General features: G+C 54.8%; 1 protein-coding gene across 2 annotated transcripts in view; it reads left to right on the top strand.

Moving 5' to 3' along the window:
- Positions 1 to 7,140: 7,140 nt before the first annotated feature.
- The window catches only part of VAV2 (vav guanine nucleotide exchange factor 2), a 173,905-nt gene continuing 168,602 nt past the window's right edge, over positions 7,141 to 12,443 (top strand). For both annotated transcript variants that reach the window (XM_023516213.1, XM_012808219.2), the window contains exon 1: positions 7,141 to 7,870. In XM_023516213.1, coding sequence (XP_023371981.1) covers positions 7,667 to 7,870 — 204 coding nt within the window. In that variant the 5' untranslated portion in view covers positions 7,141 to 7,666. The remainder of the gene's footprint in view (positions 7,871 to 12,443) is intronic.

Raw genomic sequence — 12,443 nt, 5'->3', positions numbered from 1 at the left:
TTTGGAGGCTGTTACTTTGAATCTTTAAGCAAGGCATAAAGAAACTTCTTGGGCATACAGGAATTTGTGTGTAAACCTCTGCTCCCATGTAGGCCTTAAGTCTGGGGGTTTTGTTGGAGCCTGTTATAAGGAATTCTTAAGCTGGACTTCTCAAAAGCCTTTCATGAGCCCAAGTTTCATCTGTGCCATTAGATACCTTATGCATTGGGTACATTCCTCTTCTCTTGAGGAGAGAGCACATTTCCGTTCCTGGACCTGTCAGCAAGCAACCTTCGTCACTTACCACAGATCAGGAAAGGTTACTCCATTCCCAGACCCGTCAGCAAGCGACTTTCGTTACTTACCACAGATCAGGAGAGGTTGCTGATGGGTATCTGGCCAGTTTTCCAAAGGGCTTTTTTATTGGCCTTATAAAGTTAACCTTAATTCCTTAACACAGTCTAGAAATGCTAGTCCAGCCAAAGCCTTGGTCATGTTAGGCTCACAACCAACCTGGCCACATAGGATTCTGCCTTAGTTTCTTATAAGTATGCTTGCACAAAGTCTTTTCACTGCTCTCTCTCAAACGGCTTTCCTGGCCAGAGGCATATAGGCGTTTTGCCTACATAACTCAAAAACCCTCACAATCCACCCACTTAAATATAGCTTAGTGGTTCTTGGTATATCCACAATACGTTTTGTTGTTGAGACAGAGTCTCACTCTTATCCTGGGTGGAACGCCATGGCTGTGTCGTGGTGGACAGTAACCTCAATCTCTTGGGCTCAAGCAACCCTCCTGCCTCAGCCTCTCTAGTAGCTGGGACTACAGGGGTCTGCCACAACACCCAGCAAGTTTTTCTATTTTTAGTAGAGACGGGGTCTCGATCCTTGCTCAGGCTGGTCTCTAACTCCTGAGTGAAGGCCATCCACCTACTTGACCTCTCAGAGTTCTGGGATCAGAGGCATGATCAGAACCTCATTCTGCTGTTGCCTGGATCAGAACCTCATTCCTTCTTCTTCTTCTTCTTTTTTTTTTTAATAGAGACAGAGTCTCACTTTATCTCCCTCAGTAGAGTGCATGGCATCACAGCTCACAGCAACCTCAGACTCCTGGGCTTAGATGATTCTCCTGCCTCAGCCTCCTGAGTGGCTGGGACTACAGGTGCCCACCACAATGCCCAGCTATTTTGTTGTTGCTGCAGTTTGGCCGGGACCGGTTTTGAACCTGCCACCCTTGGTATATGGGGCCAGTGCCCTGCCCACTGAGCCACAGGCACCCCTCAGAACCTCATTTCTTTTTAAGGCTGAATTATATCCCTTTGCATGGACAGACCACATTTTGTTTATCTGTATTTTGTCCTTGATGAGTACATGCATTTGGGTTGTTTCAGCTTTTGGGCTGTTATGAATAGCGCTGCTATAAATGTGGTTGGGCAGGTTTTTGTGTGGACACCCAAGGGAGGGCTCTGTGCAGCAGGAATGTGATAGGGTAGGTTAGTCTCTCTCACTGCAGAGTGGGGGTAGGGGCAGTCTGCAGGGGTCAGGAGGAGAATAGAGTCCAGGAGGACTCAGCTAACTCTCGGGAAGCATCCCTGCACTCTCCCTCACATGCATGTGTGTACATCTGGGAAATCTCCAGAGCCTACTTTTGTGAAGGTTTCTTGGTTTTTTTTTTTTTTTTTTTTTTGAGACGGAACCTCACTTTATTGCCTTCGGTAGAGTGCCATAGTCTCATAGCTCACAGCAGCCTCAAACTCTGGGGCTCAAGTGATCATCTTGCCTCAGCCTTCTGAGTAGCTGGGATTAATTACAGGCACCTGCCACAACATATGGCTATTTTTAGACACAGAGGTTGGGGTTGGGGGAGAGGTCTTGCTCTTGCTCAGGCTGGTTTCAAACTCCTGAGCTCAGGCAATCCACCTGCCTGAGGGCCTCCCAGGGTGCTTGGATTACAGGTGGGAGCCACCACACCCAGCCCAGAGCCTACTTTTATTACAAATCTCCCAGGCACAGCAGAGCTTACCTAATTCTGAGATGATGGGGACGGAAAGTCTCCTTAGTAATTGTCCTTGCTTTCTTTCGTTGGTGCAGGGCAATTACCTCTGTGCAAAACTGTTTTCCTCCTCAAATGCTCACAGAACCCCCTGACCAGGGTGTGGCAAGCCTCATTATGGCTGTCCATGGGAGGAAACAGAAGGCCACATAGCAGGGGACGGAGCCAGACTGTTCCAAACCCCAGGCCCTCACACACACATGGCTTCTGAGCTCATGAAATGCAGCTTGTTTGACCGAGAAACTGAACTTTCAGTTTTATTTCATTTTAATTAATTTTAAAATTGGTACTCCTTCCATTTTTGGCAAACTTTTAAGTATATTTGCAAGAACGTGGGTATGCAAATCTAGTTTTTCAACTGGTGAATTTTGTGAACCTAGATACATATCATCAAATGCTTCGATGAAAATTTAGGGTTCAAATAAAAATGTGCTGTAAGTATAAAATACACAATGCATTTTTCTCAGCAAGAAAAAAGAATGTTAAATGTCTCTTTAGTAAGTTTTTGCATTAATTATATATTGAAATAATATGTCGAATATACTGGATTGAATTTTAAAAAGGTTATATTGAAGTTGATTCCATGTACAATGAGTTATTAGTCATCCATCAAAAGGAACAAAGCACTTATGGGCACACCACAGTGTGGGTGAAACTTGGTTCAGGCCGACAAGAGCCACCAGACACGAAAGGCCACGCGTCATGTGACCCCATGGAGTGTCCTGAATAGGCTAGTCCACAGAGGCAGAAAGCAGATTAGTGGTTGCTGGAGGGTGGGTGCGGGTGTGGGGTGGCAGCTAAGGGATACAGGGTCTTTCTTGGGGGTGAGAGAAATGTCACATGGCCTGGTGCACTGGCTTTGTGGTCAGGTAGGGATGTGGTCCAATGGGGTGGGGTGGGCACATCCCCTTGGCCGTGCCAACTTACTGCCTGTAGGTGGCATGGCTGGCGGAGAGCTGGGGTGGCCCAGGCCAGGGGATATCTCCTGCCCGGGCTGAAGGGTGGTGTGGGGCGTTACTACTCCCTAGCTCTGTGTTCCTGATGTAGGGATATGCTGCCTGCCTTCACTAAGAGCCAAAGCTCCCAGAACGTGATCAGCTGAGCCTTCCAGGAACTTGTTCAGTGACATCAGGCATCTGAAAATTTAGAGCCAGCCATGCGGGCTTGGCTCTTCCTCTAGGCTGAACTGGACCCCATCCGTTTCTCCTGGAGAAATCTCAAGTCTATCCCACGTGTGCTCCCCAGCCTCGTGCCCCCAGGTGAGTGAAGTCTGTGAGACCCCCTTCCCTTTCTGGAGCCTAGAGCATGTGACGCTGTGCACATGGTTTAGCAGTTTAGGGTAGGTACTATCTACGAATTACAGCATTTGACTCAATTTTGAAAGTTGAAGCAGCAAGAAGTAAAAAGTCTGTATTTTACCTTTCAAACAAAATGTAAAAAGCCCATACCCAGCAATCCTGTCAGGCTTACTCTGGCTCCACGGTGGGCCAGACGGTCTTTCTCTACACCTATAATTTCCCAGGAAATTGTGACAGCTGAATTTGCATGATGTAGCTACAACTGGAATTTGCAAAATGTGTGTGTTCACGTGGGTCAGACAGCCATGTTGGGGCAGGTCCAAACATCCCCTTGCCCATGAATGGAGCCAGTGGTCAGTGAATACTTTCTAGATGGAGGATGGATGGATGAGTGAGTGGCAGGATGTGGACACGGTGGAGGCGGTAGGGCTCCTTTGGGGGGGGGTTTCAGTCTGTGCCTGGAACCTCAGGAATGGAATGATGGGGTTCGGACTGTGGTGGTGAATGAGGAGTCATGGCCCTTTTGATGAAAAGTACCAAGACCTCCCAGTGGATCCTTGTGTTGTGCTGGGGAGACCTGGGCTGGCAAAGCACTAGGCCTGGCTACATGAGGTTCCCTAAGGAGCCCTGTGTGCTAAGGAACCATCTTGGGTGCTTGAGTGTATAGAAAAGGCTCTCCAGACAGTCCACTGCAGCAGGAACACGCTACGAGGCCCATATGTTCCTGTTCAGGAACCAGGCCCCGCTGCTGCCTGGTTAACAAAGATGCCGACTCAATTTGGGTGGGCAGTTCTGCAAAAGCCTAGAAAACTAAAGCAAGTCTCTTGGTAGGAGGCACTGCAGAAGATGGGCTGTTTTCAGACCTGGTTGAAATGTGGCCTCTGCCAGTCACACAGCCTTGGCCAAGTCCATCCCGCAACGCATCAAGAGCCGTCTTCCTCTGTACAACAGATCCAGGGCCAGAGAAGGAAGGGTGAGCCACTTTTACCCCTAGGGAGGTGGGAGCCACAGGGGGCTCCATTCTGTGCAGAGGTCCAGGGTGGAAGGGAATTGCTGTGATATGCTGAAGGTTGGCTGTGGGAACACAGCAACATCTAATTCCTTCGGGTTTAAGAGCTGAGCCTTGCCCAAGTCCTGCTTTGAGCAGATACAGCTTTCCTGAGCCTATTTCTCATGTCACCCCTCTCATCACCACAACTGTGCTGTATCTCTGATGGTCAGCAATGCAAGTCTCAGCTCCTTCTAGAAGCCTCTCCCCCGTCTTCACACCCCGTTCCACTGTCTGTGGCCCTTCCTCAGGCTCAGGGGTATGGGTGATGCTGGCACCTCTGGCCCCCAGGTTTCCTCCGCTCAGTGGTGGTCTTTACTCCCCCTGAAGCCCACCTCCAAGGCGTGATGGGACTCTCACTCCCTAGAGGTCTGTGTCAGGCAATCTTGAGGGTGTGGATGGGGCAATCTTTTCTGGACAGTGTCACCTGGATTAATCAGTCTTCCTAACATATGCTTCAAGTTGGTAGATTATACCTACACAAAACGTTCCAGAGAGCTCCTGCCCCATTTTCTCTCATTCATTCATTCACAGCTGACCTGCCCACAGAGCCTCCCAAGAGCCCTATGAGGTATCTAGGGTAGGTGACTGTCCTCATTGTCTGTGCCAGGACCTCTTGACTTGGCTGTCCTCAAGGCTAAAGCTTAGATCCCAGGGCAGGACCTTCAAAGGTGGTGCCCACTCCAGGGAGCAGCTGGGTGGCCACAGCACCCTCTGCACCACCAGGGGGCGGCAGATGAACATCTGCGTTTTTGGTGGGGTGGGGTGGGAGGGAACCCTGTGTTCCAGGCCTGGCCTGGTCCTCTTGGTTGGTTCCCTGCCCAGGCAGGCAGGCCAAGGACAGTGAGGACAGAGGCTCCTTTCTTACTGAGGGGCTACCTGGGGAGAGGGACACAGGCATTAATGGGACGCCAGGCTGGGAGCTCTTCCTCATGGAGTACCCTTCTGCTTGGTGCTGTGCAAGGGCCTCTGGATAACTTACTCTGTTTATTCCTCACAGGCACCTCTGATGGGAGGGTGGGAGCCCCCCCCCATTCTAGACCAGAGACCAAGAGGGGCCTGTGCTGGGAATACTGAGGGGCTAGGGCCCTGGCTGCACTTCTTCCTGGCTTTTCTTTTTGTTTTTGAGACAGAGTCTCACTATGTCACCCTGGATAGAGTGCTGTGGCATCACAGCTCATGGCAACCTCAAACTCTTGGGCTTAAGTGATTCTCTTGCCTCAGTTTCCCAAGTACCTGGGACTGCAGGCGCCCTCCATAGTGCCCAGTCATTTTTTGGTTGTAGTTGTTATTGTTGTTTGGCAGGCCTGGGCTGGATTGGAACCTGCCAGCTCTGGTGTATATGGCTGGCACCATAGCCACTGAGTTGCAGATGACAAGACCTCTTCCTGGCTTTTCAATTTCTCTGGGAGATGCTGGAAGGTCCACAGGCTGCCCTCTCATCCTCAGTCAAGGAAGGCCCACTTACCCAGGTTCCTTTCATGTATATATCAACAAAGTCACCACTGCTGTGTCTTCAGGGGAAGGGTGCCTGGATAGCAGCTGGGGATACCCGTCAGCCTGGCAGGCACTAGCTCCCTCTTGGCTGCTGTCCATGGGCCAGACGGGGACTGGACCCAGGCTTCCTCCTCCAGCTGTGAAGGGGCAGATCTAACTCTCTGCAGAGGCCAATTCCCAAAACAGGACCCCCAGGAAGGGCCTCTGGGCCTAGAGGACCCTCTCTGTGCTTGCAGTGAGGGGCATACTATCCCGCTCTGGCCCCTGCCTGGCAAGCCAGGGAAGAAGGGGACTGGGCCATTGGATACAAAGCTTTGGCAGATTGGTCACCTCTCTCCCTCTACTCGCCCGCCGCCCCCAACATGACTGAGCCAGTCTCAGGAAAGGCTTGGATTTGCCCAGGGTCCCCTAGTGCAAAGGCAGTGAGAACCAGATGAGCCAGGAGGCACATAATTTCAATTGCAGAAATCTGCTGTTGATGTCCTGGAAGCCCCTCCCACTGTCGGGCCCTGCCAGCTGGACAGAAAGTGCCCCCCCCCCAGGGCGTGGCTCAGAAAAGAGATCAGGGCGAGGCAGGGAAGGGGTGGCTGCAACTCTGGGCGGGAGGGCTCCTTCCCTCTCTCCCCCATTCTTTTAGTATTCGGTCTGGGACCCCAGGATCTGCTCTCTGGGCAGCAGCGAGTGGCCAGGACTCCGGGCAAAAAGCAGGGGGAATCCTGGCCTTTGTGTGGGGCCAGGGCAGAGGATGGGAAGGGGTTCTGGGGAGTACTCGTTCAACCCGAGGCATCCAGCCTCGAGTTATCCCGCTAGGTCCTTGTGCCTCCGGCCGCTACGGCAGCTGGATGCGCCAAGGAGAAGCGAGAAGCCTCGGCCTAGCCCAGTGCCCCCTCCCAGGCCTGCCCTTCACGGACCGCCATGCGAGGGCGCCTAGCGCAACAGGGGCCATCTCCTGACTTCCGCGGAGGTCCGGCGGCACACGGGAGGGACGCCTGGTCATCAGTCCACAGAAGAAGAGGTCACTCTCTCCCAGAGAAGGGCCCCCAAAAGTCCCGGTGCCTCTTGGAGAAACCGGAGGGACGCCGACCAGCGCCGCAGGCCCCGCCCACCGCAACTTTCGCGGGCTGCAGCGGGACAGGAAGTGGGGCGGGGGCGGTGCTTGGGGCGCGGGGTGGTACCAGGCGTGCGGTTGGCCCCGCCTCCGGCCCCGCCAGGCCTTGGCCGCGCCCCCTGCGCCCCTAACGCCCCGCTGCAGCGAAGTCGCCTAGACCTAGCTTCGGTCGCTGAGCGCGGAGCGGGCGGGCGGGGCAAACAAAGCAGCGGCGTCTCGGGAGGCCCAGACCCGGGACGCGAGGAGGGAACGACCCACCGGGCCTTTGTCTCGGGAGGGGCCGGAGCGGCAGTGGCCGCGGGGCGCCGAGAGCGCAGAATGCGGGGCCCCGCGGGGCGGATCGGGGAACGCAGCAGCGGCAGGCGGCTTGGGACCTGGCCCGGGACCTGTGGACACTTGAGTGTGTGAAGGGGAATCCGGAGCGCTGTCCGGCGCCCGCCCGGGGGCCGCACGTGGGCGGGAGCGGCGGCCAGCTAGGAGCCCGAAGAAGAGGAGGAGGAGGAAGAGGAGGGGACGCTCGGCGGCGCAGCCGGGACCCGGGCCGCCCGCGCGAAGCTCCGCCCCGGCCGCCGAGCCCCTAGCGGGCAGGCGGGATGCCCCGCGGTCGCCGCACTTCGGCTAGCGAGCTGCCCTGAGCGGGCGGGCCCAGGGGCCGCAGCAGGCGCACAGGCGCCGCGGGCGCCATGGAGCAGTGGCGGCAATGTGGTCGCTGGCTCATCGACTGCAAGGTCCTGCCGCCCAACCACCGCGTCGTGTGGCCCTCGGCCGTGGTCTTCGACCTGGCGCAGGCGCTGCGGGACGGGGTCCTCCTGTGCCAGCTACTGCACAACCTTTCTCCCGGCTCCATCGACCTCAAGGACATCAATTTCCGGCCGCAGATGTCCCAGGTGAGCGTCGGAGCGCTGCGGGAGGGGCGCCGTTGCTAGGGTGTTCTTGCAGCCCCACGCGCAGATCCGAACGCCGGGGTCGCAGCCGCCGATGGTCCGGTCACACTGGCTGGGGCTGCCGGTGCTTGTGGACGTCGTCGGGCGGCGGGAGGGGCTGTAGAGAGAGGGCGCGCCCGGGGCCTCCAAACCGGTCCTTTGAGTGGAGACCTCCAGAGGCGCGAAGTTGGCTAAAGTCCCCCAAACCTGGGGCACACCTCCGCTGCCGCGGGTACTAATCGAGTGAGCCTCTTCCTCGGTCTGCGCCTCCCGGGATAGGGGGAGACTCGCAGCATTGCCACCCTCTCTCCTGGGCCGGCGCCCTGCAACAGTCCCTTCTGCCCTTACAGGCCGGCCGCCCTGGGGGCCGCGTGGAGGGTCGCCCTCTCGGACTTTTCAACTGATGGCTAGACGCCGGGAGGACCAGCGAGCGCGCTTGCTGGGCCTGCCCAGGGTGGGGCCTGAGGGGCCGGGTAGGGCGGGGTGGTAGCTCTCGGCCCCGAGGAGCGGGTGGGCCTGCAGCGCGCCCCTCGCCGGCCTCCACTTCTTCCAGGACCTGGTCTGGGGTCAGGCTGCTTCAGAGGCCTTCAGGGCCAATGGATTTGGCGCCAGCTGGAGTCCCCGTCGCTTCTTTAACACCCCCCCGCCCCTCCGTCGGGCCCTTGAGTGTGGCCTTTGTCGCGGAGAAGTCACGCGTGTGGCCACAGGGCCCGGCAGGAAAATGTCCTCTCCGCCTGCCAGTGCTGCTTTTCTTGGCCCGAGGGAACTTGGCCAAGACTGGAGCCGAATCGAGAACCCGTTCTGCCGGCCTTCCCTTCGGGGGTCGCAGAACCTCCGCCCCTAGCAGCTTTGAAGAGGTGGGGGAAGCAAAGGAGGGGTGGGGGCTCCACTCCGGTCCAGGCAGCACTGCCCAGGAGCGACTGCCTGCAGCCCGGTAGCCGCTTACCCAGCCGCGCTCGGAAACTCCGCGTGGACAGAGGCCATAACAGAGTGGGACTTGGGAAAACGCGGTGCCGAGGGATGGAGTGAGTCAGGGCTCCCAGCTGCTAGGCCTCTGCCCTTTGGCGGTGCGCGTTTCCTAGGAGACGGGCCCTCCTCCAGGGCGTTGAGGGTGGCTGCTGACAAAGGAGATCCCTGAGGCGGGAAGGGGCCGCCGCCTTCCCATAGGGTACTAACAGACCGGAAGGGAGCCCAGGCCGGCAGTGTGCTTTCACAGACCTGCCCCTTTGTCCAGCCTCAGAGCCCCGCGGGCGGCTGCGAAGTACTTTTCCATTTTATGGCTGGAGAAACCGAGGGCGAGTGGGTCTCCGTGGGTAGGAGTGTCTTTGATTTGAACTGCTGGGCTGTCCAGGCTGGCTCCCTCTGGGCAGGCAGGGTTCTGGCTGGCTGATTGGCTGGAAGGCCAGTGCTACTGGCAGAGGCAGTGACTGGGTCTTCACAGAGGGGACTGGGCAGAGCTCAACCTTGCCTGGGCTTGGAGCTGGCCCCTCCCCAGCTCTGGTTTGGGAAGGGTGGGAGGAGTAGGGGCACTGGCTTTGGCAGGTGGCTGGTCCTGGCTCAGCCTCCCTGCAAATTCAACTCGGAGACTCTGGGGTCTCTAGAGGCATTGACCGAGCTGCAGCACCAACATTGACACAGTTCTCTTGAGTCCTGCTGCCCAGGCTTAGGGAGAGGGTCTTGGGAGGACCAGTGGATGAGTGTCTGTGTGGCCACATGCTTTGACTGAATCTTAGCGGTATCACTCCCCAGGGAGGTGAGGACCTTTGGGGTTTTACTTTCTCCTGTTCCTGTGCTAAGGACAGTAATAGTGGCCACTTCATTGCCATGTCTTAAGGATTTGCTGAGGGAGGTCATAGTCTCAAGTGATCTTCTGGCCTCCTTCACTTCTTTCCTTCCGAGTAGCTGAGACTACAGGTGCATTTCACCACACTAGGTTAATTTTTCAATTTTGTGTAGAGACAGGGTCTCAGTATACTGCCTAGGCTGTTCTTGAACTCCTGGCCTCAATACCCAGCTAATTTTTTCTATTTTTAGTAGAGACGGGGTCTCGCTCTTGCTCAGGCTGATCTTGAACTTCTGAGGTAAGTGATCCACCCGCCTTGGCCTCCCAAAGTGCTAAGATTATAGGCGTGAGCTATTGTGCCTGGCCTTATTTTTATTTTTTTATTCAAAATGCCTGGAAGCCAGCATGGGTTTAATTAAACTAATTAGGTATGACCACAATCTGCTGATCCTAATGAGAGACCAAGTGTGTCTGGGGCGGCTTTGGCACAAGGTCCAGGCCTCGGCCTTGCCAGCAGACAGCCTGAATGGTGGGCTTCAGCTTGCCCCTTTGGAGTGCCAACTGCCCAGCCTCTGACCTACCCACACCCTACTGTGCAGAGCAGGCAGCTGCCTGTGGTGGTGCAGCACAGAGAAGGCTCGGGGCTGGGGTGGCTGGGGTTTGTACCCCCACCTCAACGCCTGCTTCCTTTTCTGACACTCTAGCCTGCCCACTTTCTGGTGTGCTGCCCTGTCATACCTTTTCGGCCTGTGCCCATTACGTGCTGTGCGTCTGCTGCGAAACCTCCTCTTCTAGCCCAGCTCTTTCTGCAGGGACTGGCTTAGGGGCTTCTTTTGGAAGCTGCCTCTGATTCCACCCTCTCCCCATCCAGCCCTTGGCATCAGGGGCTCCCAGTGCTCTTGGTGTGCTTTTGGCCTTGTGCTCTCTGCTCTGTTTTACCACCGGAGTTCTCTTGATGCTTGCTCGGTAGCACTCAGGAACTGGGCAGAGTGCAAATGTAGGTGGAGGGACAGGCAAGCTGTGGCAGTGGTCAGGAGTCCCTCCTAGGCAGGGCTGTGGTGTCCGGTCCCGCACCCTGGCCTCCCTGCATCCTTTCCCTTCATATCTTTGCTCCTGCAGTCCAGGAGTAATCCCTGAACTCCTGCCACACACCACGCAGGCTCTGCACCTAATGTGGGGCAGGGAGCACTCTGGGTCTGTCTCTGCTCTCATGGAGCTTTGGTCAAGCGAGGGCACTCAGCAGGGGTGCCCAGTGAGGGTGGTGAGATGCTTGCTAACAGAAAGCAACATTCAGTTCTCCCAGTGCAGGCAGGTGCTTGGTCCATGAGGCTGAAGTAGGAGAAGCAGGTGATGGGTGGCTGGGGGCGAAGAGGGGAAGGCTGGCCGTAAGGGACACAGGGAGCCTTCTCTTCTTCTTCCTCTTTATTGGTAGATTTCATTTATAAAAACATTTGACTCACGGAAACGTTCTAAGTACGTACAAATAACCTTTTTGAGCCATTTGAGGGTAAGTTGGCAGCTTGGTACTGTGCACTCCTGGGTGTTCACTGTGTGTCCTGCAGATAAGTTGGCACTCTTGTTTGTAACCACAGTGTGGCCATCTCACTCATTCAGGTGGCCCTCTTCCCTTTACCTCCTGGCAGGTGGTGCAGGCCTTGCATTTGCCCCCTGGTTTGGGATGGCCAGTTTCACTGCTAGATTAGGATGGGGTTTCCCAGACCATCCTGAAGCTGCTTTCTTCTCCTTTGCAGTGAAAATTTATTTTAGAGAAAGTACTTTGAGTTGATATGAAGCTCCCTTACTTACTCTCTCCCTCCCTTCTTCCCTCCTTTCCTCCCCCTCCATCCCTCTTCTGTCTTTTCCCTCTCTCCCCCCACCTCTCTACTTTGGCTTAAGGCTCTCCTTTATTCCATGCATTATAATTTGTCGTTGTTTATATTACAGTGTTTATGTTGGTGCTCACATTGTCCCAGTTTGGCCAGGGAGAACAGCTTCAACCTGCCTTCCCTGTGTCTTTTTACATGTTCTGATCATTCTTAGAGCTGCAAAGAATGTGGAAATGTTGTGCCCGAAAAGATGTTCCCGGCTGATCTTGTATTTTCTTTGTTTCAGCTCAGAAATCAGCTGTTGCTCTGGGGAGCTGTGCTTGCTGGGTAGTGGAGAGGGGTACTTAGAAGCCAAGATTGGGGTGAGGTGCACTCAGTGGAGCTGGGGTATTCCTGCTCCCAGACATTCTCAGGGCCCACACCAGGGCATGGATGTGTGTGTATGAGGGTGTGTGTTCCTAGTCATGGGTGCCTGTCATCTATGTATGTCCTGAGTTTACGTGTATGTTTGTTTTCTGACTCTATCAGTGCTACCAGATAGAAAGGTAATGTGAGCCTCATCTCTGTTTTAAAATTTCTTGTGGTCATAATAAAAAAGTAAAAAGAAATACATAACACTGATTTTATTTAATTTTTAAATTTTTTTTAAATTAAAAATTTAAAAATCCCACTTTGTCACCCCAGGCAGAGTGCCATGGCATCATGGCTCACAGCAACCTCAAATTCTTGGGCTTAAGCGATCTTCCTGCCTCAGTTTTTCATTTTTAGTAGAGATAGGGTCTCACTTTTGCTCAAGCTGGTCTTGAACTCATGAGCTGAAGCAATCTGCCTGCCTCGGCCTCCCAGAGTGCTGGGATTACAGGTGTGAACCACCTTAACTGGCCATATATACATATACATGTACATATACATATATATATATATATAT

The sequence above is a fragment of the Otolemur garnettii genome, unplaced genomic scaffold, assembly GCF_000181295.1.
Source record: "Otolemur garnettii isolate 467f Iridium unplaced genomic scaffold, OtoGar3 scaffold00087, whole genome shotgun sequence".
Taxonomy (NCBI): domain Eukaryota; kingdom Metazoa; phylum Chordata; class Mammalia; order Primates; family Galagidae; genus Otolemur; species Otolemur garnettii.
The sequence above is the reverse complement of the archived record's forward strand: the minus strand, read 5'-3'. Positions and strand labels throughout refer to the sequence as shown.